At 45.6% G+C, this 27,911-nt stretch overlaps 1 protein-coding gene across 2 annotated transcripts; it reads right to left on the minus strand.

Moving 5' to 3' along the window:
• Positions 1-67: 67 nt before the first annotated feature.
• Positions 68-27,899, minus strand: RPRD1B (regulation of nuclear pre-mRNA domain containing 1B). 2 transcript variants are annotated; one of them, XM_075438382.1, is made up of 7 exons: positions 27,547-27,899; positions 26,166-26,295; positions 24,949-25,082; positions 17,853-17,965; positions 15,910-16,036; positions 14,678-14,853; positions 68-2,565 (listed from the first exon to the last, which is right to left on the minus strand). In XM_075438382.1, the coding sequence occupies exons 1-7, from the start codon at positions 27,695-27,697 to the stop codon at positions 2,416-2,418; spliced, it is 981 nt and encodes a 326-aa protein (XP_075294497.1). In that variant the 5' UTR covers positions 27,698-27,899; the 3' UTR covers positions 68-2,415. The 2 variants fall into 2 exon arrangements, with proteins under 2 accessions (XP_075294497.1, XP_075294498.1); XM_075438383.1 differs by lacking the exon at positions 68-2,565 and adding an exon at positions 3,689-4,019.
• Between the last annotated feature and the right edge of the window lie 12 nt (positions 27,900-27,911).

The raw sequence follows: 27,911 nt of genomic DNA on the forward strand, positions 1-27,911 counted from the left end.
CCCAAGCACACCCCACGGCGTGCCGGAGCAACACCTGCATTGGGGGAGAAAAGTAAAACCACTACTATTCAACGACACCCTCTTTATTCAAAAATAGATATCTATGAGACATTTCAGAATATACTGCTGTCACAAATGGCAGCCTATATGTCTAAATTAATTCCTAAATCAATTCATATACAGATTTAAGCTTTTGTTAAAAAAAGACACACCTTGGGGAAATCTGTTTAACCTTGAGAGAACGTCACCCAGTTCACCAGATGCCCTTTGCCCAAAAAGTAAAACAAATAAAATTAAAAACCACTAGACTTCATTTAAATTAAGCAAAATAAAACACACACATATATTTGGAAAAAAAAAATCAAAACATTTCAATTAAAAAAAAGACATACAACTCTCTCACAGAAGATCTGCCCAGAACAACAGCGTGAGATGTCAACACATTTGTCTACACAATTTTTTTTTTTTAATGACAGCTTTTTTTGTCCCATAATGGACACATATTCAATCATTGGTCAGAATAATTATTGGTTAAAACAGCCTCAGGGTAACTCTCCGAGCTGAGACGGGGTAGAAAGGAGTCTTTTGGTTTGGGTTCTCGAGGTTTGGTGGGAATTCTTTCGTTTTTCATTTTTGGCAAAAGCAGAGAAAGGGCAGTGCTTTATCTACAGATTGTTTGGACCAGAAAAGGCTGCACAATCGAACCAAGTCATGGAAAGAACAGTTCTGCCACTGGAAAACTTCCTGTAAACTCAGAACACACTTCTCGGCTGGGCAGTAACGGTGCAAGGAGTTTTAAAAAAAAAGGACAAGATGAAGGGTCAGTAAGAAAAGCACATGAGCTTCTTAACAACTTAATGACCAAAAAATGCTGTATTATTTGTTTTAACTGAATGCTGAGTAGGCTCTGAATACTCCGTAAAATAAATTAATGAGGACGCAGAACAAGCTTTGCATTTCTGTAGGTTTCCTCTCATGTCTTTGACAACAGCAGCTTAAGACTACAGGGAGGCACAAACACAGCACATCAACTAATTTCAGCCTCTGTGTTACAAAATCTGTATTATCAGATCAAGTGTTTCCAGAAACTTAAAATGTTTTATAGTGAGAGGTGCTAAATTTAAACAGAATTGTTATCCAAATTGGAATGGTTTTCAGTGATCAGAGTCCAGCTTGGTAGACCTAACACACAAACTGAAAGGTAACTGCATCCATGGCAGCTAAAACGTTAGCTAGCAACCAAATGTATTAAGAGTATTGTAAATTTGCCTCTTTTTCTTTTATACTATTCCTGATTATAAAAATCAACTCACAATAATCTGTGACACAAAATTAAGTACATCCTTCTAATATCTACATGCATGGACATGGTACATGTGCATACAGGATATGTGCATATACATGGGTCTATTTTCTATATAAATAAACATTTATACCACATTTAACTTCTGTTCACCAAGTAACTTCACTACAGCTATGGAGAGAATTTACAGAACAGCATTTCCAACACAGCCATCCTCCGAGTAGGTCAGACAGTGCCTGTCACTGGGATATCACCAGTGGCAATACACCGTGCCAACCTCTCAGTTCGTGAAACCAAAGCTTCTGTGACCATCTGACTCTGCATAATGAAGAGGAAAAATGTGGTATAAATCTAAGGTAGCTAGAACAAAATTTACTTCCACTCTCATTCAGGTAATACCCAGTTCTGCATTGCTCAGCAGAGTGTAAATTACGAAGCTATCTCTAATTCACAAAGAAAAGCTGCTTAGTTTTATTGCCTGTGGTGAGTTTCAATTTCTGTACATGCCCAATAGGAACTATCTCCACGCCAGTCCCACAGCAGAATGAAGAACTGTAGATTTAAGAAAAATATGTCCCTGTACCATTGCTCAGCAGGTGCCGCCTTCCTGCCCAGACGTGGCACGGTACCTGCACCCACACGCGTCCCTGTGGAGCCCCCCAGCCACTCTATGCTCTCAGAGATGAGGTTCAGAAACCCAACTAAAACGGACAAGACTTATACAGAAATAATACAATACTTATACAGAGAAAAATGTTATATGGTCAACCTGTCTTTGAAAACTTTCCAGGTAGGTATGTACATGATTCTCATGACTTTTGTGGGGGTAACAAGTGCTAAGAGCAAACAGCAACTAAAAGAGTATGGAAACATATGAGAAAAGTTTGCTATATGGACTAGCCCCACTCCCTCTAGAGCTCACAACACTCGCTCTTTCCTCCCCCCGACGCGAGCCAGTGTGCAGAGAGAGGGGGACACGAGCAGCCAAGAGGCTGAAAGCGGGGTCTGCAAGTTCCTTGCTACTGTAGATCTCGGAAGACTGGATCTCCAGTCAACACCAGAGTCGTCTTACTTCTGCTGGTAATAATGGAAGCTGGGGGACACCGCTTGCTCTAGTCTGTTGAAAACAGGTCCCCAGCAGATGGCAGAGGTGCCAGACCTCCTGTGACATTGGGCAGCAGGGACAGATCTGGAAGGCTCTGGATGTGGGATTTCAGCTCCTTGCGGACCTGGGTTACCCGAGCAAGCTTCTGTTTGTATTCCTGAGGGAGAGAGACAAGAGAACAAAGATTAAGCACAGGTTAATTAACAGTGCTTTTAGTTAAGCTACAAGTATCTTCCCAGTGAGGATTCTGGGAGACAGTGGCAAGGTACTGGCTCTCTGAGCAACTGCCGCGCCGCTGCAGACCCTGTCACCAGCACCCGAATTCACAGCCCGGTGCCAGCAGGAAGCCCACAGGCTTCCGCATCCCCAAACCACTAATCCTGCCCTGGCTTAGCCACATAAAACGCCCCCAAAGCTGCAGGCACTGGGGCCTGGCAGAGCATTTGAGAGCAGCGCCGTTACACAGCTGGCTCTGTTCTGCCCTTCCCCAGGCCGCTGAGCTGCGCCCACTGCCGAGGAGAGCACGGCGGAGCGGTGCTCCGACACGCTGCTGACGGGGGCAGCGGGCTGAGGGGCACCACCGGGACCGCAGTCACTGCGCTGCTAAAATGCTCTCTTTTCTTTTTTAAGCTTGATCAATTTCACATATTTAGCTAACCCGATTTCCCCTTTCAAGTCATTAAACCAGACCCAAGGGAAACGGGGTCTCTCTACGAGTCCTTCGACAGCCCCGGTCAGCAACCACCGCAGCTGTAGCGCTCGACCGGCTCGCCAGCGACCACCACCACAGAAACGCGTGTGGGATCACGCAGCGTAAACCACGGACTGGAACCAAGCAACACAGACACAAAAACTTTCAGAATTTTATTACAAAGGGAGAAAAACAGTAGGTGAAAAACTCCCGAAGGGGCAACTTGCAAGCAGTTTTTCTACAAATGAGGTCTGGATTGAGCATTAAAACTCCACTAAGAAATAAGTATCCACCTTCAGAAATCTCCACAACCTAAGAGATGCCAGATAACAGTGACAAGTATTTCATAATGAGAAAACAGAGGAAGAGTCTGGGCCCTGAAAACGAAAGAACGAACTGTACCTCATTAAATTATGTTTAGAGGTCATTTAGGAACAGACCAACACACATCCAAGTTATCTAACACAGAAGTTCAATTAAAGATTGATGTCTACATTATTTTCAGAGTTTTGTGACTCTAAACATTTATCTAACAGTCACAGAAGACAGCTATTCAAGTAACAAAAAACCAGCATCCCATCATTTCTTTTGGGACGCACCAGTCTTTACCCAGCTACGCATGGCAGTTTTTTCGTGGCATCTCCAGAATGCAGGAAACAACGAGCTTGAGAAAAACAGTGCACAGAACAGGCTTCCATACAACCAGCTGTAATATTCACTTACTTTTAATTTCTTAATTACTTGGCAAAGAGAACAGTTTACCAGAGAACAGAAGTTTATCTTTGAAGATCAAATAAAACTAGACACACATTTAATCAAAGCATCTTTCTGAAGAGTTTAGGACTCTAATCCAGTCTGTCTAACCTTCTCAGTGACGGAAATCCTCTTCACCTTCTCCAAACATCAAAGCGGAGCAGTTCCTGCGGGGTTACAAGCAATGAATCTACACACTCTCTGTTTCATTACTTTGAATTAGAATAGCGAGAGCAGCAGACGATTGCAACAACTCAGAATATCCCTACGCCTGGAATGGCTATATAAATACATTCCATAAATTTCCTGCCAGCACCAAATAAGAACGTCTTAACAGCCTGCTGCAAACTTAAATCCTTTCAGGAGGCTCAGCGAGCTAACATCCTATCATTACCAAACACTTCTGTTCATGTACATGGGATATATACTGAAATACTCAAGTTCACACAAAGCTCTACCAGCTTCATAAACTAAACTGTACTGTTCACAAGGCTAAAGCAGAACAAAAAAAAATCCAGAGAAGGTGTGCCCGTTCATTTAGGATTGCGAGGATTTGGTTTGTTTTAATGGAAGACAAAGAATTATACTCAAAATAAGGACACACGCCACATCCCTGGTCATACCATTATGGGAAATAAATATGGAAACAAGTCAAGAAAGTCACCTTCTGAAGACGGGGAACAAAAACAGGAAAACACCCCAAATTTTTCAGCATGAATACAGAGCAGAAGCACATGCAGCAGAAAGCCATGGAAGTGCTGCGGGTCGACACTCCGCGTACTTCTCCAAGAGCCGGGGGAGGCCAGCACTGAGGAACGGGCGAGCTGGTAAACGGAGTGCTCTGCCCAGGGCTGGCACGTCACCATCAGCGAGGGGACGGCAGGACACCAGCTCCTGCACATACGGACAGCAAAAGCACTGATTGCATTCCACGTGCTTACAGACACAAGGTGGAAGAAGCTGCATTCAGAGACTGCTTCCCCCCCCAGAAGACTGTCTTAACATTTTTTTTTGTAAGTCCTAATTCAGGACATTGTCAGGGAGTGACGGACACCAAGCCAGGCAAGAAAGGGCAGCGCTTTCTCAAGAATGCCAAACTCTGCCAAGAGTGAACATTGGGAGATTTTTTTTGCTGTAGTAATTCTTACTAAAGACAGGACAGATATCAAGCAGGGGAAGGCAGCTGGCAAGCCCTCCAACTCTGATAAGTAGGGCAGAAGGTGCAAATTCCAAGCATAAACCAAGAAAATATCTCAAATACTGCCCGAAGAGCCAAGATCCACGCACAAAAATTCTGTAGAGCCAGGTACAAGGCGATGTCTGTCTGCACAGGACAACTGATGTCCTGCCACTTTCAGGGCAAAACTGCCAAGAGGACCAGGGTACGCTACTTCTAGTGGACAATTACGACTAGGATACGATGGGGTTTCTAGCTGATGGCAATTTGTATGACTATTATAGTTGTACTAGATCCAAACAACATCCCTTTCCTGATAGGACTATTCAGGGGAGGGAGAATTTTTGCAATGCCTTGCTTGAGAGCCCAGCTCCGCGAAAATATGCCAACAAATGAAGAACCGCCATGATGCACGCAAACCATACTTCTGTTCCAGTGCTTCTGCTCTGGCAAACATACAGAACGAGGAGCGATTCCTCTACACGTTAACAGCTGCAACCCGCTCCCAGATTTGCAGTTAACAGCTTCAAATGTTCAGGAAAATACTGCTCTTAACTTCTTCTCATTTTCAGGAATCTCTACATCAAGAGCTACATAGAGTACTGAGCTATCAGAAATACCTTCTCAATTTGAACAGACTTTTGTATGTATACAACAACAAAAAAAGGTCACCTTGAGAAGCACATCCATTCATTTCTAAGTAATTCTACCTTACCTGTAGGTTAATGCAGGCATCAACTAGTTTACATAAAAGTTTTTGTTAAAGCAGTGAGGTCTAAATCCTATCTGTCAGAAGAAAGAAAGACTCACAAGAAAAAGGTAGCAACAGCCTCAGGACCATTAAAAACTCTGGCTCAGAAAAATGTCACTGAATTCAGGAATGGAAACAATGTTCTGCGGGAGCAATCCAGGAACCAAGATTTCCTAGAAGAGATAAACACTTACCGGACAGAGCTGACACACAGACTACGTTAGAGAACTGTCTCCTGCATGCTTAACGCTTTCCATCTGCTCTGGCACCAAAAGGCTGTGCTGCTCTGCGGCAGAGCGCTAAAGGCCTTGGGCGAGCAGACACCGAGGCCGGGTCGGGGAGAGCTGGCTGCCCGAAGCAGCTGGCAGGCACACCAAGCCCGGAACACGGCAGGGACCTAAGGCCAGGCTATCACAGACACAGCCTGGAGGCGGCCCGGCGCTCCTGGGCTCCTCAAAGCGGGGAATTCTGAAGTCCCTCCGCAACATCGAAGAAACACTGTCGTGGTTTAACCCCAGCCAGCAACAAGGACCACGCAGCCGCTCGCTCACTTCTCCCCCCGCCCCCGGTGGGATAGGAAGGAGAATGAAGAAAAATGAACAAAATGGTAAAAGTACAGCTTATGGGTTGAGACAGAGACAGTTTAATAGGAAAAATAAGGAAAAAAATGATATACAAAAAAACAAGTGACGCACAACGCAATTGCTCACCACCTGATCAACAGTACCCAGCCTGACCCTGAGCCACGGTTGCTGCCCCCTGGCCAACCCCCCCCAACTCACACACCGAGCATGATGCCATACGGCGTGGAACATCCCTTGGGGCAGCTGGGGTCAGCTCTCCTGGCTGCGTCCCCTCCCAGCCTCCCACACACCCAGCAGGCCAGCATGAGAAACCGAAAAGCCCTTGATTTCTTAGCAACAGCTAAAACCATCAGTATGTTATCGACATTATTTTCATCCCAAATCCAAAACAGAGCACCACACCAACCACCAGGAAGAAAATTAACTCTATCCCAGCCAAAACCAGGACAAACACCTACCAGGGAGACATATCCTGCACCTGGTTACCTTTGCACGAGATGCAAGGCGTGTTTATTCAGATACACAGTTTGTACGATTCAGGACTACGCCTCAGCTTCACTCAGGAACATGCATAAGCAGAGACACGCGACCCCCTTCCAGGCTCAGGGGTTTTTCTTCTTCCACAAACCCAGTCGTGGCCATATTCTGCAGCGCAGCACTCTGGAAGCGGGTTTTATGGAAAGTTGTTTTTCATTTAGCCCCTTTACATGACATGTTTTGAAAGTGCGTCTTGCAGGTCCCTCCATTCTATAAAACCGAACAGACACGAAGTGCACTTAAAAGCAACCGCTGCTTTCTGAGGTCTTAGTTTGTACTTCACGTGCCTAGCTAATTGCCTCACCGCATAGTAAGCTTTCATTAAGATTAATAGTGTTTAGATGCTATTTGCTTTTTTTTAGACAAAATAATGAGATCTTTGCTGTAAGCAGGACTTTGAGGACGATACAGAAAAAACTGGCGCTATGCCACATGAATGCTTTTGCTGATCAACATTCCCTTTCAGTATGTGGGATTCTACACCCACAGCAGCCACGTAAATTAAATACTTAGTCCTTGAAACAAACGCAAAACCAGAATTAAACACCAGTGAACCAACCTGACGGAAGCATTTCATTCAAAAGAAGCCTTGCTTGAACATCATAAACCTGACTGTAATCGACGGGACAGGGGACTGCTGCGCCGCGCGGTTCACCCTGCCGCGGCACACAGCACACACTGCCATTTATTTCCGCTTCGAATTCGCACTGGACACTGCCATTCCTGTGCTGGGTCAAGCAGTAACATGCTGTAAGTCATCACAGCAACTGAAAAACATCTGGTTAAGCATTAACGAGAATTTAGAAAGTGAATAGGAAGAGCAGCCAGTCTCAGTTCTGATATGCTGCAGCTTAAGCCAGATGTACGAGAGCAGAAGATCACAGAAGTCAGGGAAAAAACGCACCAGAAGCTCAACAGAAATTTGACAAGAGTATGTAGTGAAGCGAGAGGGCTGACAGCAATGTTTGTATGGTCATGTAAAATCTTTACTTAAAAACGTTAAATATACAACACTAATACAGCAGGCTGATTAGGTACTCCTTAGCTTTTGCTGCTTTTTTTCTCAGCATAGATAATTTGTTAGATAACTTTCCAAAAAGCCTACCATTTGACTTCAGTTCCACGCTCCAGAACAGCTCCCTAGAGACGATGCCCAGTTTGCATGCCACACACGCGTTCCCTCCCCTCCTGCCAGGCCATCCCTTCTGGCCTCTCCAAAAGCAGTTCAAAATTCCCCTTCTCCAAGGCAAAGCGTGTCAAGTGTATCAGCACTCTTCTTCTGCCTTCAAACCCACCTCCTTCCACGTTCTCTCAAGAGCCACGTTTGAACCAGCCCAGTCCTCAACTCTATTCCACCCTGTATTTCACCGTGTAAGCACAGAGCAACCCTCCCCACCTGGCAGTGGAAGGCACTGGTCAGCACACCAAGCAGAACCGCTCGCAGTTCCATCGGTGGGGCAGGGGAACAGCTTTCTCCACATCAGCCACAACCACCCAAACCTCACAGAAAGCAAATTTTAAAGAGTCTGTCTGCAAAACAGACATGAATTTGCCTTGCAAAGAAACCCTACAGTCCTACAAATACCAGTAGTCTTGGTCAAAAGAAGGCAGCTGACAAACGTTCACACAAAAATCAAGAGAGAAAAGAACCAGAAACAAAACACGAATTATCCATAAACTTGCTTACTGCCACGCAAATTCAGCCGAACACAGGTGAGCGATGAGACACGCTGAAGGCCTGACCCAGCGCCCGCCGTCCTCTGCAGCCGTCTGTCTGCACGCTCGCTGGACCAGGGCACACGTGCCACCTCGGAAGCGCCCTGGGCCTGCCCGAGCCTGCAGCACGGCGGCCGTGCCCCTGCTCGGCGCAGGGCTCACCGCCGGGCTCACCGCCGCCAGCGAGCACCGAAAGGGGCTCGAAGCTGCAGAGCCGGCGCGGCACCGCCTGCAGCTGCACAGCACGCCGTCCGCGGCTGCGTCCCGACGGCAGCAGCACGTCTGCCGGTGCCAGGGAGGCAGAGTGTTCTCCAGGACCTGCAGAACTCCCAAGCAGCGGGGCGGTCAGCACGGCAAATGCCTTGAGGGGTTCTGAACAGCCACACGGCCAATTTGCCCCCGCAAGAAGTCAGGTAACAGGGAGCGAAATGCTCAGGACAGCAGAACCCACCCCAAAAGCAAAGTGAAAACAAATGCTACTGGTGAAGCCTCTCTTCCTTATTTTGCAGCAGCACTAAACCAACAAACCCGTGGTTTTTACATAACACATCTGAAAGACGCAGTCCAGGAATCAGAACTTGAACTATGTGTTTCTCTGCGGAGCTTCAGTCCATTTTCATACCTCAAATTTGATCCTGGTGGTGTTCTTCTAAATTTGGCAAGGCCTCCTTCCTTTGCAGCACCGTTCATCTCACTTCACCCGAGATGGTATTTCTGCTCTTGGCACAACGACACGCTCCGACACCACAACTTGTCTCCTTGAGGACAACTTGAAGTTGTCCAACAGAGGCCTCCGCAGATGGTCTCCAGCTGCTGGAGGTGCCTCCTCCTCGCCTCCCGGCCTTCCCAACAGCTCGCTCAGAACTGGCGCGGGCTGCCACTGCACACCGGCAACGAAACCTGGCTTCCTTTGCAACGTGCCCTCCCACCATTGACACTGGCGGCCCGCAAACAGCGTTCACAACGAATGCAACGCTGAGGGCGCAGGCAAACAGCTCATATTCACCTCTCCGGGCATCTCACTGCTTTTGATTGCTACGCAAAAGAGTAAGTATCCACTGGCTCACTTCCGTAATATGCATAAAACCATCATGTATTAATAGTGGATGATTTTTATTTGCTTTTATTTTTTTCAGTATGGTTTCATTTGCAGTATTACTATAATTATGAATGCCTACAAATACTACAAAGTGAAGGAATTCTGTGTTTGCATTGTGCAAAGGAACACCTCTGTCGCCTCGAGCCATGCACCACGCAACAGCGCCAGGTTCCCTGCAATGTCAGTTTATCGGACGGCTATGACACAGCCTTCCTCCTCATCCCACTCCCAAAGGCACGACCGCCCCACAGCTGGAAACACTGAGGTACCCTTAGTCGCTTTCTGCCACGTCCATCAGCAGTGCAGTTTTACAGACCGGAGCGTGACACACTTTGCCCGGGTGCTCCTGTTCAGGAGCTTCTGGCCCTGCCCAGGGCGTGGAGCAGGAGACCTCCCCGTGCTGCCTGCGTCCCACAGCTACCTCCTGCTGCTGGCACGCCTGTAAAATACTGCCATTTTTGTCTCCTGGCTGAAAAACTAAAACTTCACCTCTTGTCCCCTGCCGAGACCACTGCCATGAATGCACCACCACCCCAGAATTCTTGTCTGGGAGGAAAGCAGCAGCCGCAAAGGCGTGCCAACAGTGACATGCAACAAAAACCTAAGCAGTGGAAGCAACACAGTAATAAACTGCGTATTAACCCGCTGAACTAAATCGTATTTCAAGAAAACGTGCGGTGCCCAGCAGTCCAGAACACCTCAAATGAGACTGTGCTTCATCCTGCACAGATGCATTATCAAAGAAAGTTTGCAAATTCGTATGGCCACAGCTTCAACACCTTATTAAAGGTGCCTTGAAGCCATGAATATTAAAAGCCACGAACATCTAAAAACCCCCACAGCTCTCAGCAGGATTTAAAGTCAAAATTTTTCAGGTGCAGTCAGCAATCAGAAAGTTTCCCCTAAACCAGATCTTAAATAGAGTATGTTCTTTATATTTACATATGCATATGCACACAAACAAACACCCACTTGTCTGTCTCGGCACACACAGACTGCGCCACAGATCCGCGCTGGATCTACCACGGCATGCTCCTCGTGCCACCTGCCAGCGCAGGTACGGAAGACACAGAGGGCACGGGGAAGAACTCAGCATCACTGACTGCAAATCACAGCACAAATTCTGAATGCACATTCTCCTCTCTCTTCTCCCAATTAGATTAAAATAACTCACTCTCCACTTACTCCAAATTTGCTACTGTCACCAGTTATTTTAGACACCCATAAAGCTCCCACACGATCTGCCATTTTCTAGCACTACTCACGCCTGATGCTTGCAGTCCCGTCCGTTCAGCTGACTTCACTGGAGCCCCCAGGTACACCAGCTGGGAGTGTTCTCCCGGACATCTCCGCACGACATTTCAGTTTTACACAACTTGATCCCCGGGATTTTTTCTACTTGCCTGCCACGCACGCAGGAAGAGCACACCAGCTTCAAGCGACAACGCTCCCCCTTGACACCCTGCAGACCCGGGCGCTGAAGGACAAAAAGCCTCCCCAGCTGACTGTACCCTAACTGTAACAGGGGCAGTCATGGCCAAAAACAACACAAATCAGAGAAGGTCCATTGGAAGTTCAGTACTCACGTGAGATACAGAGACACCTTATCTCACTCTTACAGAAACACCGGTTCTTGTTTCTATGTCTGTCTGAAAATGGATTTATTTCCTGACACCGATTGTGAAAGTCTAGGCCGACTCTGATCCAGTCCAGGCCAGGGATGATCACACAGCAGCTGCAGTATCAAGCCCACAATTTCTGACTGAGACAAAGCACCGTTTAAAAAGAAATTCAGTGTTCAGATGCTGAACAGCAGGACCCACCATTCTTTTCAGTAACTTAACCTAAGGAATATTTACCCTTAAAAATATATGCCTTGTTCAGCATCAGCTTTGGTTCAGCCGATTTTGCTCTGCAGCTGATTGCCAGAATGAAAGGAATTCTACCTTTTTCTAAGAGCTTTTAGACTACAATCAAATTATCACACCCACCCAATAAAGTAAACCTAATTAATACACTTTCAATTTTTTCCATCGCTACCTTAAAAGCAGAGTTTGTCCACATGTTATGATCTTCAGCCTCTGTGCCAGCTTTCTCCCTCCAAACCACCAGCGCTTCTTAGCACTACGTCGTTTCACTCCCTACTCACGCCAGCCTTTCTCCGTGCTGAAGTGCAATTCATTGTCCAAGACCACCTTTCCAGGATATTGTCCTTTAATTCAACAGCTTTTCCACAGCTGATGACAGGAGCTCTGTGTCCCAGCATTTTGACATTGCAAAGTATTTTGAGCATCAGCCCACTAGACATAAATGCACTGTGTTTGTGTATATGTTTTGAGAATGTGCTGTGTTATTCATGAGGGACAGTATTAATAGGATTAGTAAACAACCACAGCTCTTTCGACTACAAAAGCCGCTTTTCCAAAGATGTAGATTAGCTGCTTTCATTACTATCATAGTGAAAGACTTTGCTTTGCGAGTAAATAAAACGCAAGAAATATCCACAGTGATTTCCAAATCAGACATTTCCATATCTTAAAATAAAGCCCCGACTCATATTACTGACAGAAACCCCTTCCCCAGCTAGCAGCCTTGGCTGGATGAGGACAGCGAAGTAAACAACCCAGCTTCTATCTCAAAACACCATCTCAGCTGAGAGTCAGGAAACTTCGTTCACAAGAGAAAAAACTCACAGTCAATAGTACCAAAGATTCTGGAAAAGATACCTTGAGAGAGCAAAGCATTCAATGAGAAGATAACTAAAATTAGATTGTTTTAAGTTATTTTCCTACTGCGGTCTTTGCTTGAGTAAATGTTTTGTTTTTTAATACATTCTTAATTGCTACAAGAATTTCAGATCCTTCTATTAAAATGCTTATTAGCACTACAAAGCAAAATCCAGGCTTATCAGTGACGTTACTGCGGAACATCACAGACTCCAACAAAACTGATGAGCAGATATGGCCCGCCACATCTGTAACCAGCATCTTCCCCTGTTTATTAACCCTCTACAACTCCACAACAATGGAATGCTTTAATCAGGCAATATATAAGATTTGACATGAATATGAATTGTGCCTTCACGTCAAGCAAGTACTAGCGAGTGGCCCTTCCCGCAACTCGTTTTGAGACTTCTACAGCATTAAGACCACCTTGTTCTGGCAGAATGACAAAGATGCCAACCTGAACAGATATTTAAGAAGCTCATTCCTTAGTAACCAACAGATTAAGGAATGTGTTTACACTTCACGGTGGACCAGCAACCTGCCCTGTTGCCATCAGCAGGATTATTCCTATTAACAAAGCAGCTCAACCAGTGAGCCGCCAAATTTCCAGGATTACATTTCAGCCTCTGCCAGAGTTGCAATTTTCAAGCAACACTCCTGACCAAAAGGAAACAAAACCCAACACAATGATCACAACATTTCAGCTAGTCCATTAGAAATTTTAATTTAATGTTGTCATTGTGAATTTCTTAATTTCACAGTCTCAAACTGACTCAAATTCATGGACTGTCCTGAGCTTTTTAAAACACTGCTTGCAGCATTTTGCTACCTACTTCTTGCTTTTTTCAAAAAAAGTAAACAGCAACTTGTCTCTCATTTACATATTTTTATACACACACAGATACATGTTTCTACTAGACAGGTGTCCTTCCTTCAGCAAGGAAAAAAACCTGATCCAAGACTTCCACTGGTATTCAGCAAACAAATCCGGTGCCAAGCAGGATTTGGTTTTCTGGCATCTTTCATATCCATGTCTGAAAGTGTCTTTTAATGAGTCAGTCGTAAGAAAGATGCTATGCTTGAAGAAATTCAAGCTAAACAAGCTAACAGAATTATTAACTATCCGCACTAATTGTGAATGCAGCATCAGCACTTGTCTGGCTGCTTTGGCATAAACGTTGCTCTGGAAAAGCAACATGTTCACAGTCACAAGACATTGAGAAACTCTAGTATAAACACACATAACAAAGAAAACATTCAAAATTAAATGTACCTCAGAACAATGTTGCCTAGCTATCAGAGGATTAGGTTTGTCATGAGAGTAAACAGAGCCTGCCATCACTACAGCAGTCTCCTTCCAGAAGATTTTGTCCTCTACAGCAACTCACGTCCCACCCAGCAACAGCTGCTCACAACAACCAGCAGCCGACAGCGCGGAGGAAGCCCTTAATGTGCCGCCACGGGGCAGTTTAACAGATGGCAGAGTGACATACAACCACAATCATTAATTAAACTTCCACACTAGTCCCAAGATGCGCTGCTGAAAGAATTTGCTCCGAGAAAGAACATTTCAGACGAACGGCTGGCCGCCGCAGCCCCTGCACTTGCTCTAGGACGTGCAGCTGGGGCTCAGGCCCCGTCAGCGTCGGCTCACTCTACAGCGTCCTGCCCTCCCTGATCGAGGGAGCTTGGGCAGAAGATGCAAGCCAGCGCCTCTCCGTACCAGCCCCGTTTACACTCCATCACAGAAGCTGCAGGTAAGAGTGGCTGTTGAAGGATGGATACCAGAAGATCTCCTTTAAACTGCATCCCCTTATCAAGCAGGGGCTGGGAAGGCAGATGAGGGACACCCAACTATAAGCAAAAGAGTAACAACAAAACCCCAACCAACAAAAAACCCAGCTAATTACGGCAAAGGGAGGTTGACGTCTTGGAAATGGGGATTTCATAAAATGTAGAGTAAATTTGAAGAAACTTTTTTAGGCAAGCCTATTTTTCTTTAAAAAGTATTGAGTTCTGGAGATGTCCAGGTGTATTAAAAACATACTACATGGAACAGCAGAACACATCTGTCTCCTCCAGAGTGTGTACACCGCTTTCAGACCCCCGTTTTACTCCAGAGGTAAAGATAACACCTAGAATCATCTCCCTGGAGAGAAACACATAGATCAGGAGTCAAGTGGGAGCATTTGGTAAGGGAATCGGCTTGCCGGCCCCAGCGTAGTCAGTACTCACTTCTAGCTTCTTCTCCTTCTCTGTCAGTACATCCTTCTGGTTCTGGGTGTACTCGATCAGCATGCGTGCCAGCTGGCGCCGGTCCTCCAGCTCTGCCGCCAGCCGGCCATTGTACTCTGCTAGTAACAGGCATGCTTCGTCCACCGTCTTCGACAGCCGTTCCGCTGCCTCTTTGTCTACATGCAAAAGCGTTGGGAAGTTTAGAGGACAAAGTTTAAAACTTTACCTTTGACAGCAGGGCTACGGCCCACAGCCACATGCACAGTAACACCTCATCCATAAATACCTTCCGGCTTGGCAGGAAAATAAGAGCTCTTCACACAAGGGATATAAAGCACCCAGGCAGGACTAACCACCCAGGAAGGGTGGCTTTTAGACACTGACATGACTGACCGCATTTTATCCTTACAGAGACGTCAGTGACTGGGGAAGGGGGGGGAAATAAATCTATGAAGTTAGCCTCTATCAGCAGGTTAATTAAACTAAAACCTTAGGCTGCACTTTCAAAATTCAGTTAAACAAATCTGGTGGTTTTCATGTTTAAACATGGTGTGCACTTTTTAATTCCTCTTTTCTCTGAATAACTCCTAATGTACAATACAAGCAAACATGAACTGCACGCTAGTTGGACACCTGGAACCAGATGATCCTTGAGGTCCCTTCCAACCCTTACCATTCTATGATTCTATATTATAAAGGACTGAATAAGTGGCAGTCCATAGTGAGTTCTAAATTAAAACTACTTCCAGGACCAAGAGTCAAGTAAGTTCAACCTCTAAATTGCAATTGTAACCAACTGCAAAATTCCATTTAAACAGAGGCTGACAGACTAACTGGGGTAGTGAGTTTCCTTTTCTGTAGCAATCAAGAAGTATGTGTGTACTCAGCACTGCCTGATAAAACTAGAAAATATCTAACAGTCAAAGTGTTCAAAATCAGACACCTCCATTTGAGAACTCTGCCTCTATTTCCCCTACATTCTTGCAAAATGCTGTTGATGCTCTCCAAGTACAAAAGCCTTGGTCCAAGCCAAAAAAATGGAAGAAGCTACACAAGATTCATCTTCAATTTTACTCCACATGATTGTTCTCCATTAATTACCCAAAAGCTACAAAACAAGGACACAAAAGCAGGAATTCTCCAACACACATTGTGATTGTTTAAAGAAAAAAAAACCTTCGACTTCTGAGTTACTGTTTGGACCCATGTTCATTCATCTTCCAGTTTCATACCTGTAATTTTCTCCAGTAATGAAACATCTTGAACTTCCTGAGGCAGGGAGGCAATTTTTTGCCGCACCGTTGCATCTCCTGACGCTGCATTTTCCAGGTCTTGAAGGGCTTTGATCAAATCCTCGGTCTACAAGACAAGTCAGCCAACGTTAGAACCAGGTAACTTTCCTGCGGACATGGCCACTGCATCTGAGGTCACCTACCTCTGACAGCAACAATTTCTGGAATATTTTCTTCAAGTAATTTTAAAACTGTTTCTTCCTAACACAGAGAGTAGTCACTAAGTTTACACTATCCCAGTGTTTAGGAACTTGTGCATAATTACAGTAGCATCATCGTTTTCACGACTCTGCAGCGGAAAACTTCTCATTCCAGTTAAGAGAAGTGTCATTTAAGACAAAGCTGAAAAGCACACGACCGCACCAGTCTGAGAAACAACCATCAGCCCCTTGTGTTGCATCAAACTGGGACTCTGTCTTTCAGCTGAGCATCCCTGACACCTTCTCTTCGACTGGCAGGAACGTACGGGCACCTCTGTTCTATTCCAAAGGTGCGCTCTGCCACAGCAAACAAAACCCAAACAAAACCAAACCTGCATCAGTCCAGACAAAACTCTGTCAGACTTCCGTCTTTATAAGATTCAGAATTTTGTAACTGGTTACCTACCATAAGCTCGGACGACAATGAAAGCCATCCCTGTTACAGCAAACTTTACACTGTCCTGATTTTGCAAGGCCTTTGCTGTCCTCCCTTAGCTCAGCTGGCTCTCTGGAAGCACCCTGCAATCTGCGATTAAACTGGACTCCACTGTACCCCCCAGCCTCAGCTCGGCTGGTCTGAGTGCCTTGAGGAAAGATGTGTCTGTTTAAATGAGTACGCTCCACACGTATCCCAGCTTGAAAAGGACATGGATGAGCACAGCCTTAAGACGACCTCCCCAACACACCACATTTCCTCCCTGCTCAAAAAAATAAAAAGAGGAGAAAGAGAGACTCCCTGAACAGGAAGGAAAAAAGTGTCGTTTCTTTGTTTTAAAAATACGTGAGTTTTAATAGGAGGTTTTTGAAACTGGAACAACTAGCCCTATAAACAATACCACTGATGTTTAAACTACATTTTAATTGTTTGAAAATTAATAAAAACACTGAATAAATATTCACTAAATATTTTTTTAATCTGAAAAATAAAGGTGTCCATTACCTAGTATTTACTGCTTCTTTGCAAACTGCTAATGCTTTCCAACAGTAACAAACACAATGCTTATCATCAAAAGAAACCATAAGCTGCAAGGCATCTGGAGGTAAAAACAACAAAAAAATCTCACTTATTTGCTTGACGACTGTTTATTTTTATTTTTCATGTTTACAGTCTTCCAGATGGATGGTGTAATTTTTTATCCTCTTCAAATAGACAATGGTGTAACATATGTTCATTTTGTAGCCTCAAATGGTCAGAATGATCCTCTATTTCATTCCTACTATTTCCCCACCACTAACATGTCAGCCTCAAAACAAACTCTTCAGAACTGGTTTTCCCAGCCAACACCATACAAATCTACCAAAGGCTGAGCTTTTTAATAGCTCATGGAGAGAGACATCCTACAAAAAAAATAATTAAGTTTTAATTGTGCTACAACTTTGGCTTTGAGAGATTACGCACAGATCTTGGAAAGAATTTTAAAATACGGCCTGTTCTCCTAGCAGCCCTTTGAGATTCTTTACTGGTACCACTACTCCAACTTCGGCTTAGGCTATCTGAAATCACTCAGAAGCAGCACAGTGTTTCAATGGGAAAAAAGAATGGGTTCCACCTCACGTGGACCCCTCAACCCCCAACGGATGGCTCCATCCAAAGGCTTTCACTTGTTGGCAGCTCCACCTCGTGGCTGGACCACACGGGAGGTGGCTTCAGACCTGCTCCCACCCTCAGCCCGTCCCACGTACCAGCAGCGGCCCAGCACTAGGGTCTTGGGGTGAGTAGCTCCCGGGGTAATCATCATCTTCCTCCTCTTGTATTTGCTGAAAAGTCCGCTTTAAAGACTTCTTCTCCTCTGCAACTAAAGACACATATAAGCAACTCATTTGGGTGCCAGATCTGCCCACCTTAACTATCTCTACTTCAAAAAACTGTACCAGATGCTCTGATGATTCAGCTCTCTGAAGAGAAGATGACCACAGCTGGACTCTGCTGTTGGCATCATATTCCAAACACTCAAACGCAAAACAGCAATAAAAGGTTGGGTTTGCCCACACACGTATCTCTGCACATGCAAGCACAAGGATATAGTCTTCACATCAGCAGTGTGCACAGTCTGCATATCCGTGCCTCCTACACTGGAAGCAGGAAAGGCAATCAAACGTCCAAGCTATCAATACAAGGCAGGTCTTCATCCCTGCTCAGACTCTCTGGTTAACACCATGTATGCAGGTAAGGATTTCTACCAGTAGAAATGAAGCATTGATGCTAGGATACACATGGACAGAAGAAATTCAAGTTATCTTTTTGCACCAAGTATACGCTCACTGCAGTCCCACAATCAACTGAACAACTGCTGGTTATTCAACCTTCCACTCTTCCATCAAAATAAAGACTTCAGGACAGCACTAAAACTCTACGATGTGACAGCAACAATAGCAATGGTCAGAGCACAAACCGATCTCCAAGCAGGTAACCTTTAACACTTCAGAAATGAGGATTTCATAAAGCAAGACACTGCTGGTTACATGAACTTCAGTGTAGTGTACCTTAGCTTGAAAGGGAAGAGACAGCTTATTGAATGAGTCAGAAGTCTTAACGCAGCCTTTGAAGCAGTTACAGAACCTTCAGAAGATGGATCATTTTTCAGGCTTGCCACCAATATTTGTAAGAGCCAGGGTAAATTGAAAGCAAGCTCTGGACAGTCTTGAGAACATCTTTTCAATGGAACCAAGTCTTGACAAGATAATCACGGAGTTCAGGGGAAAGAGCCTGCATATACTTTGATTCACAGGAAAAGCCAAGATCACTCTTGATTTAAAATTAAATCAGTCTGCCCAAGTCTAATGAGGAAGCAAAGAGAAAGGTCCGTACTGAAACACAGAATTTTGCCTGCCTTGTCAGGTGGAACATATCTGAAAAAACTTTATTTTAATGGAGAGAAAGTCAGAGGTGCCTCACACCCTGCTTGTGTGGGGAAATAGCAACCTGCACGAGGCAGACACAAACGCCTCTCTGTTAGGGAACAGATGTACTCAATGGAAGGCAAAAAACCCAGAAAACATAGTTACCCTGAATGAAATGAATTATCTGATATATGCTAAAGCTCTAGGCTAGAAAAAGGTACAGCCTAAGTTTCATATGTATACAATGGATGTAATAGAGTGCTTGATAATCTGACTCCACGGAACTACGATATCAGATCAACAAGGAAAATGGCTGCTGACCACCAAGGCCTGCAAAAGACACGAGCCGAGCTGAACAGGAGCTGTGCAGACGACAAAACGGCCAAAGAGAGCATTTAAAGTTACACAGCCCAACAACCCACGCCATCAACATTCAGCACTTGTGTGTACCTATCATAAAGTAATTAACCAACGCAGGATAAACACGAGATAATCTACAGAGCGCGTATGACGGTAGTGTGCACAGAAGTGAAAGCGAAAGTGAGAACGGGGATTCAAATTGCTGAGGAGCTATTCCTGCTGCGTTGCCAAGGGGCCTACCACAAGACACAGTATTACTCTTGCTTACTACTCTAACACAGAGGCTTCAAAATTCATTGCACTTTGTCTGAACAAGCCAAGTGAGTTTGATCGGAATCGCTCTGCAGCGGGTAGGTGCACGACCGCCTGCAGTGCCAGGCGCCAGCCGCAGCTGGCCTACCCGCAGGGAGGCCGCTCCGCGAGCACAGCGCCTGCCCGGAGAAAGCGGCCAGCAGACAGAGGAGCACAGACCAAGCAGCCAGCCTTGAAGGAGCACTTGGGGCAAGAGTCTCACGACATAACGTGGACTGCTGCACTTTTTCATTGGCATTGGTATACAGGGGCAGCAGCAGACCTCACTGAGGAATCCCAGAAATGTCACCCCCATTTCATTAAAACAGAAAAAAACACCTCATGCTTATTTTCAAATTTAAAAGCATGTGGTGCAACAGGACCCCTGAAAGAGAATAGGAAGCAGGGCATAAATAACAACACACCCTGCCTGGGTAGGCTTCAAAACCTGCTACCCAGGGGTAATTTAACCACTGCAGCCTACACTTCTGAAAAAGCCTGTCAAATCCAACAAGGGGAAAGACAGCATTAAGACCATCTAAAACTGATCAGAATTCAACAACGGTATGTACCACACATCTTCTGAAAGGTATCTTTGTAGAATATGGACAGCTTCTTCCAGAAAATCAAGAGCCCATTCTCGACACGGACACAAAGAAGACAGAGAAGCTGCTACTGAGACGAAGTCAGTTTTCCTGCTTCACTGGGGTCGTCTTCACAGCTCAGAAATTGAATTGCTCTCTAAAAGCCCTCGTTTCTCCAAAATGACAGGCAACTGCTGTCATGACAGCTCTGCAGTGAAACTCCAGGTTGTTGATCTTGCGGTTGCAGTGTCCACAGAGACTTGTAAAGGTATTTCTCCACCAACTTTTCAGTCTTCAAACCATCTCCAGGCTTGAGGAAGCTTACAGTGTCAAAGACCTCAGTGACAAAGTGTGAGCTCTTCCTGTACGCTGGCAGTGTGGGAGATCTTCCCACCCAGGGTGTTCACCTTTTTGTTCTCATCTCTCGAGGACTGGTTTTAGAGGTGAACAGGCTTCTTTGATTTGACCCCAGGCTCATATGTACAGTAAATAGAAACCAATTGTGGAATCTGTACAGACATGTTCAAAAAGATAACTAGGAGTTTAAAAATCTGTTCTGTTAAAAACAGTGTTTTTACAGGTTGGTTTTTTTTTAATCTCAAGGCAATATAAAACAAACATTATCTTGTCTCGTGAGGACTTTGTTATGCTCATCTCCTCATTCAAGAAGCAGCCACACCACATGGTAAGGAACTCTCCATGTAGATAATGCTTTTCACTGGAGGGAACTACGCAATGGGTTCAAATTTTTTTTTAAAATAGTCCTTAATTCACATAAGGATGTATCGGTCTTGGCACAGCTACATCATGTGCCTTTTCTGATCATTAAGCACACAGTTAAGATGACAAGTTGCATGAGCAGAAACTTCTGTCCACAGGGAAACATGCAAGGAAACCCCACTTAACAGACACTGTAGCTCTAGAACAACAGGCAACCCTGTAACACAGGGGGTTCTGCCCCCAAAGTTCTACAGGTAACTGTTCACTTGCGAGGCAGGCCAGCTGAATTTAAGTGGTCTTTTATGTGTTGGCAGGGCTTTCATCCTTAATCATCATCATAAAAAAAATAAGCCTCCCAAAATTACAACTACAACTAAACTTTTGTAGGGTTTAGGTTCCAAACACCAGGGTTCAGCAACCTGCACAAACTTAGAGGAAAGGCACTTTCGGAAGTGATTTACGACAAAACACTGCCAGCTTTCCTAGAGAAAACAGAAGACCACGACAGAGCACCAGAAGACAGAGAAGAACAAAATCAGAGAAACCTGAGGGTGCAGTGTACCCTCCAGCTCTCCTAACCCTCTGTTTCCTTGGGGGTACACAAGTCACGACTGCTTAAGTTCTCATTACAACATACATTTGTTGGCAGCCTCTCCTAGGTCCAGCAGAACTGGAGTTGATGTGCTCCAAACTTACACAACGGTCCTGTCCCCAGGTGCCTTTATTTCAGGTACTCCCGGAAGCAGCCCTGCCTGCTCTCCTGCCTGATGTTTTCTCCTTATTTCAATATGGGGGATTTGCAATACAAACACAGTCAGAGCAGCTGGGCAGCAGTTCAGTTCTGTGTTACAGTGTGATGCTCCTACATCACAGCACATTCAAGGACTTCCTTCAACTGCTTATTACAAAGACAACGAACAGAAAACGCCAGCTACGTGGGTTATATTACCTAAAGGATTTTACACCAAATCCCTACAGACCTAGTTTACCAAGGCTTTAGGTAAACGGGTGGTTCTTCTACTCCCTATTGCTTGTAAAAAGAAACCTTCTCATAACAACAAAATTAAAATGAAAAAGCAAATGAAAGCTTAATGAGTACATTCAGAGTTAAACAATATAAATAAGGTATCAATATTCAAAAGCTCATTTCCATGTATATGCATATTTCCTTAAGGAACCTGAAGTACTAAAATATGGCAGTGAGCTGCATCACTGAGGAAGTAAAAACTGGGGAATACAACGCTCAGGAAGGGCCGGTACCCCTCGGCGCTCTGAAGGGAAAGCTTCGTTATTTGCGCAATCGATCCCATCCCCCGGCAGGAACTCAGCACGTGCCACCAGCTGAACTGCTACGCACTCACCCAAGGCTCTGCTGCTAACGAAACAAGAAATAAGCTGTACCACTGAAACACACACCGATCAGCTTTAAAGATGTCCTTCCTCACCGATACAGGGATCGGCTTTATCCTGGCAAGCTTCACAACTCTCAGTGCAACGGGTGCTCTGCAGCCCGAGCAGAGCCGCCCCGTGCAGCAAGCGGCACCCACCAGCCCAGGCATTTCAGACATGCAGTAAGAAAAAGCCGTAGAGAACCACCTGCAAAGACTTGTTGCCATCCCTCAGGCTGAAGAAAAGAATACTCATTATCACAGCACCAGATACCCTGAAGGAGCTCCAAAATTTTGTTTTAATGGCACAGCCTGGCACCAATCTAAAACACTAATGCCACCTACTTCTCAGCTGTGTATACCTGGGGTATTCACAAACCCAGGAGGTCAGAAAGGCTTTGGAGGAGCGGTGCACTATGGTTTTCCACTTTTATGGTAAACGTTTTATCTGCAAAACAAGATACATTATTGTGCATCTTGCTTATGTTCACCTGTTTGAAAACTGAATAGAGTAACTACCACAAAGCCTTCTGCAACATATAGCTGCCCACCAGAAACTGGACAAACACCAGTTTTCTCTTCAAAACCCATAAAATTCCCATGTGAAACTAGCTCTTACCATTATGAAGCTAATTTGAAAACAAGCCAAAACAAGGAGAAAAGCTAAAGAGATCCTCGTTGGGTTTTTCAAATTTCTTTTTCTCTTAGTAAAAAAAAAAAAAAAAAAAAATAAATCTCAATTTCTCTTTTTCCAATGAATTAACAAGGCAGCAACAGTGTTCACACTCATGAAAAGGCTTGAACTGTTCTCCAACAAAAGATACTGCACTAATATCTCCAATCACCCAGACAAAAAACTAAGTTCCTTGCCAAGCGAAGCTGTGCACACAGCAGTTCGTAAAACATTTGTATTTCTTCATTCTGTTTCCCACAGACAAAGATCTGTTACATTTAGGAAGGGTCTGATTTTGTACAAACAGGTTTGAGTTCAGAAGACAGCAGTCAGGACTGATTGCCACCAGCAGCCGAAGGCAGGAGGACACCAAGCACGCGCTGGTTGCCACTTCACCAGCAAATCTCCAGGGTGTTTCCTGGACACACAGCATCGCTTTGCTTAGCTACTCAGATGCTTAAACACTTGTGAAACACTTCCTATGTACCTTAAATTAACAGTTTCAAATCCTCAGTTAATCGGTTCAACAGGAATTCAGGCATGTAAATTCTGTCCTCTCCTGACAAACAGGCGTCCTACCCATTGCACCCCGACAGCGTGAGCTGTCCCACAGGGACCACACACCTCCCACCACCCACAGCAGAGACGCCCCCTGCCCCGACATGAAGAGACAACCCCTTCGGTCAGCCCAGGTGGGGTCCCAGAATTTGGGGAAGAAATGGCAACACCTTCCGAACGTCATACTTCAATTATGGTAGGTAGGACAGTCTCTGTTGTAGGCTGCTAAAGCACCCAGCCAGTAATTTTGCCTGGAGAAGCACATTAAAAACCACAAAACTACAGCCATAAGCTTATGTCTTCACATGCATATTCCATATTAATGCTCATGTCTTCATGTATCAATTCTGTATTAATTACCAGCTCCAGGAGATGTATCTTGCTTATTTTCACCCCCTAAGAAGGGCATAAGAGCACTTTACTAATGACTAAGCCAAATCCCTCACAAAGTATTGCACCTCTGTGGGGAACAGAGCAAAATCTGGTCACAGCAGCAATGTGATTTTAGCTAATCTGAACACACTGACACTTCCTGCAGCTACAAAGTGGACAAATATTCCCCTCACCGGAACCCTCTTCATCTTTCATGACACTCACCTTCCATGTTTTAGGCATCCTACTGCTCCCCCCTTTTCATTACAGCACTACCAGTTCAGTATTTTCAGGTGCTGTAGAAGAGGCAGTGTCTGCCAAAGCAGACTAAAAGCACAGGAAGTGCAGGAAGCTGATGCCCACTTTCTCACATCTGTCTCATGCAAAAATACGGCTACAACCATGATGTTCTGACGATGTTAAATGATGCAAGGTTATTGTTTTCGCACAAATGACACCAGCTAGTGTATGCAAAAAAAGAACCAGACAAGCTTCTGGGCATATATTCCAGCCTTCAATTATTAAAAAGTCCTTGCTGAATCATAATAAAATACACTAACTATGCAAAAGAAAAAAATTAATACGAGAATGAAAGCACTAACAATACCGAATAAGCCATTATGATAACCCAGACCATCACTCTCAGAGGTGCAGAGTGGGACAATTTCAGCTCTCAAGGCAGACACAACAGCTCCCCGCACCCCACTGGTCTGCACACCGACGGGCAGCCCGGCAGTATCCCGTCCGCACCAGCGCACGCTGCCTGCAGTGCAGCTCACCGCCAGCCGCCAGGCAACACGCTCGCAGACTGGAACTGCGGGTTTAACGAAACTGAGCCTTCTCTCGGGACAATCCCAAAGGATCTCCACACCAGCTCTGGCAACAACGCAGCTGCAGAAGCCCAGAGCTCAGTTCCCCACAGCACTTTCAGTGAAACGTGTACCAGTTTAGAAAACAAAGTAAAGCGTGCAACAACAGCAATACACATTTACCTTTCGTTTGGGGGCTATTGGAGTCTTCCATAGAAAGCTTCAGCTGCTGTATGAACTCACTGCCATACACACTCCTTTCTTGCCAGATGTTAAGCAATCGTTCCAAGGGCTTTTTGCAGCCCTCATCTGCTTCTCTGTTCAGAGATTAGAAATAATTATGGTTCAGCTGAAAAAGATTCCTTATGTTTCAAGAGAGCATCTTCCGAACTAGCAGCTGCATCCAGGGCAATATTTGCACGTTTGGAGAGAATCTCTCTCATCTTGTCTCAGACAAACTGTGCAAAACACATCTGGGGCCAATCTTCCCCCTTTATTGGGCCACAGATTGCCTGAAAGTGCCCCACATTCCCACCCCACACTAAGGGCAGGAAAGTATTGAAGGAAGAAACTTGCTATCATCCAGAATTTGCAAGAAGAGTTATAAAACACCCCCAAGTTGACACATTTACAATTCAGAGTATTAACTTTAAAGAGTCGTTTCACTCAGTAACATCCCAATTAAAAAGCAGGCTGTTTGGTTCATTAGGCACTTAAATGTACTCATCTCCGCACTGAACGTCAGACAGCCATCCAGAGCAGCACACCACTAAGCACACAGAGCATCAGAGTTGTTTAGCTGAGATAACAGGAATTATTACGCTACTTAGAGAAAAATCTTGAGTAAATGATAGTCCATTTTTATAGGATGGTAGCTGCATTATTTCTTGTCTTTTACATATAAATTTCTTCCTTCCTCTAGCAAGGAGACTAACGATCAGATAACCATTAAAACAAGCAATACAAGAAGAAACCGTGCTCAAACCAGAAGAGTGATGAGAGTCCAGTGACCCAAAATATCAGCTCTTTGAAGTCTTCTGACAATGGGCAAAAGCCATTCATTACGTGGCCTTAATAAATACATGCAACTATGCAATTTCACTACCCATGAACAGATCTGCAAGGTCTTTTGATAACAATTAAAGTACATAGGAGTTGCACGCAGAGAACAAATGTGTAAAGCTGGGCTGATTTGCATACAAATAAGTTTGCCCAAATATTAACACTAAACAGTTCCCAGCCGCAAAGCAGTCAGAACCTAATCTCTAGCAGAGAGAGTACAAGCATCCCTGAGACTTAAAAAAAAAAACCAACAAAATCCAATTGAATTAAACTTTGTATAACACCAATGCCAATGTCTAGAGAGAAAAGTTGAAGAAATACATAATACAGCAACATACCTGGCAACATGAGAAAAAGCATCCACAAGAACAGATTCAAATTCCCTGGTAAATTCAGGACCTTTCCTCTTACTGTTCTGGATGACATCGTTTGCTAAATATAGGAAAGTAAGTTTCCTACTCGATTTTGCTGGGAAAGGGGAAAAAAAAAAGGAACAAAAAAAAATAAGAAAGTCTGCCTTTATTTCTCACTTCTTTCACCTAAAATCATTAATGTGGTTTTCAAAGTTGCTTATAGCTTTTCAGTCTAAAAACAAAGTTCAAAACATTTCCACATCACCAAGGCAAACCGGAGGCCTTCATGTCAAGCAGTTCTTGATCTCCTTATGTCTGCTTTATTTTTTCCTAATTTATAAAACAAACATAGGCTTCACACTTCCTGTGCACGGTGACACCCCAACTCCAAGGAAAGCTGCCTAAGAAATAAACTGTAAACACAAGCTTAAAATGAGCTGTTCTAACCTACCAACGTATTAATGTAACAATAGACTTCTTTTTCATTAATTGACTTCAGGGAAAAAAACTTGATATAGACCCACTTAGTTCAGAACAGAGTGAAACTGTAGGGGAAAGCGATTGTGGAGACTCCAGTGTGTTCCAGACAGTGCTGTGCCAAAGCCACGTTAGATTCCTTCCATACACCATAACTTCTCCCGTCCTGACACCCTCAGTTGCCATTTCACTACAGGCAGAATGGGTGGGAGATGCTGTTCTCAGAGAGCAACGGCCACAAACACGCACAAGGCAGAAAACACAAGCATTTATTTCCACAGCAGGCCGAGCTCAGATCCTTCAAAAAGTCACACTTAATAGGGTACAAATGGCAACACAGGGCAGAGTCTCCAGGCGGGACCTCGCCGGCCCGCTCCGCTGCCTGGGTCCACGGCTGGCCCTGGGGCCAGGGCAGCGGCACCCGCACTGGCCAGCTCCCTGACCCCGCCACGGAGCAATGCGGGGAGCTGCCAGCGCTTCGGAAGGTAAACTCTGGCTAAGTTAATCAGCCAGGAGGAAAAGCACAAAGCATTTCCGGATGATGCTACCAAACCGCCTTCACAGCTCTCTACAACCGCTTTTACCCTGCTTATCTCCTGACCCCTTCGCGCAGCTCTGCCGCGGGTGAGCAGGACGAACCCAGGCCCCGCACCCCGAGGCTGAGCCGCCCGCAAAGCGCCTCGCAGCTGCCCCGAGGGAAAGGCTCACGGCGTCCCCGGTTCCCGCCGAGCTGCCCGGCCTGGCCTGGCCTGGCATCCCCCCCCCCCCCCCGCCCCAGCAGCCGCGGGGGCTCCCCGCCGGCACGGCTCCACGGCGAGCGGCCGCAGCCCCACCACCGGGAGCCCGCCCCGAGGCGCAGCCGGCCCCGCGGGCCCCGCTACCCGCGCACCTTTGCGGAGCTCCCGGTGCCAGACGGAGACGATGGGCCCTGCGTGCTTGCGGTGGTGGATGAGCCACAGCGAGAGCGTCTGCACGCTCTGCTGCGAGTTGCTCAGCTCCGACAGCTTCTTCTCCAGCGCCGACTCCGAGAAGGAGGACATGGCGGCGGGCCGGCCCGCGCCGGGCCTGCTCCGCCCGCGGGGGAGGGCGCGACGCCGCCTCACCGACAACAACCCGCCGCCACAAGATGGCCGCCCGACCTCTCACCCCGCCGCGGCGGGTCGAAGGGCAGCATCGTACGGATCGCCGGAGGGAGACGGGGGGGAACCGCTGCGCCCTGCACAGACCGCGCACGGCGGGGGAGGGGGGTACAGC

Source organism: Opisthocomus hoazin, chromosome 18 (assembly GCF_030867145.1).
Source record: "Opisthocomus hoazin isolate bOpiHoa1 chromosome 18, bOpiHoa1.hap1, whole genome shotgun sequence".
Classification (NCBI taxonomy): domain Eukaryota; kingdom Metazoa; phylum Chordata; class Aves; order Opisthocomiformes; family Opisthocomidae; genus Opisthocomus; species Opisthocomus hoazin.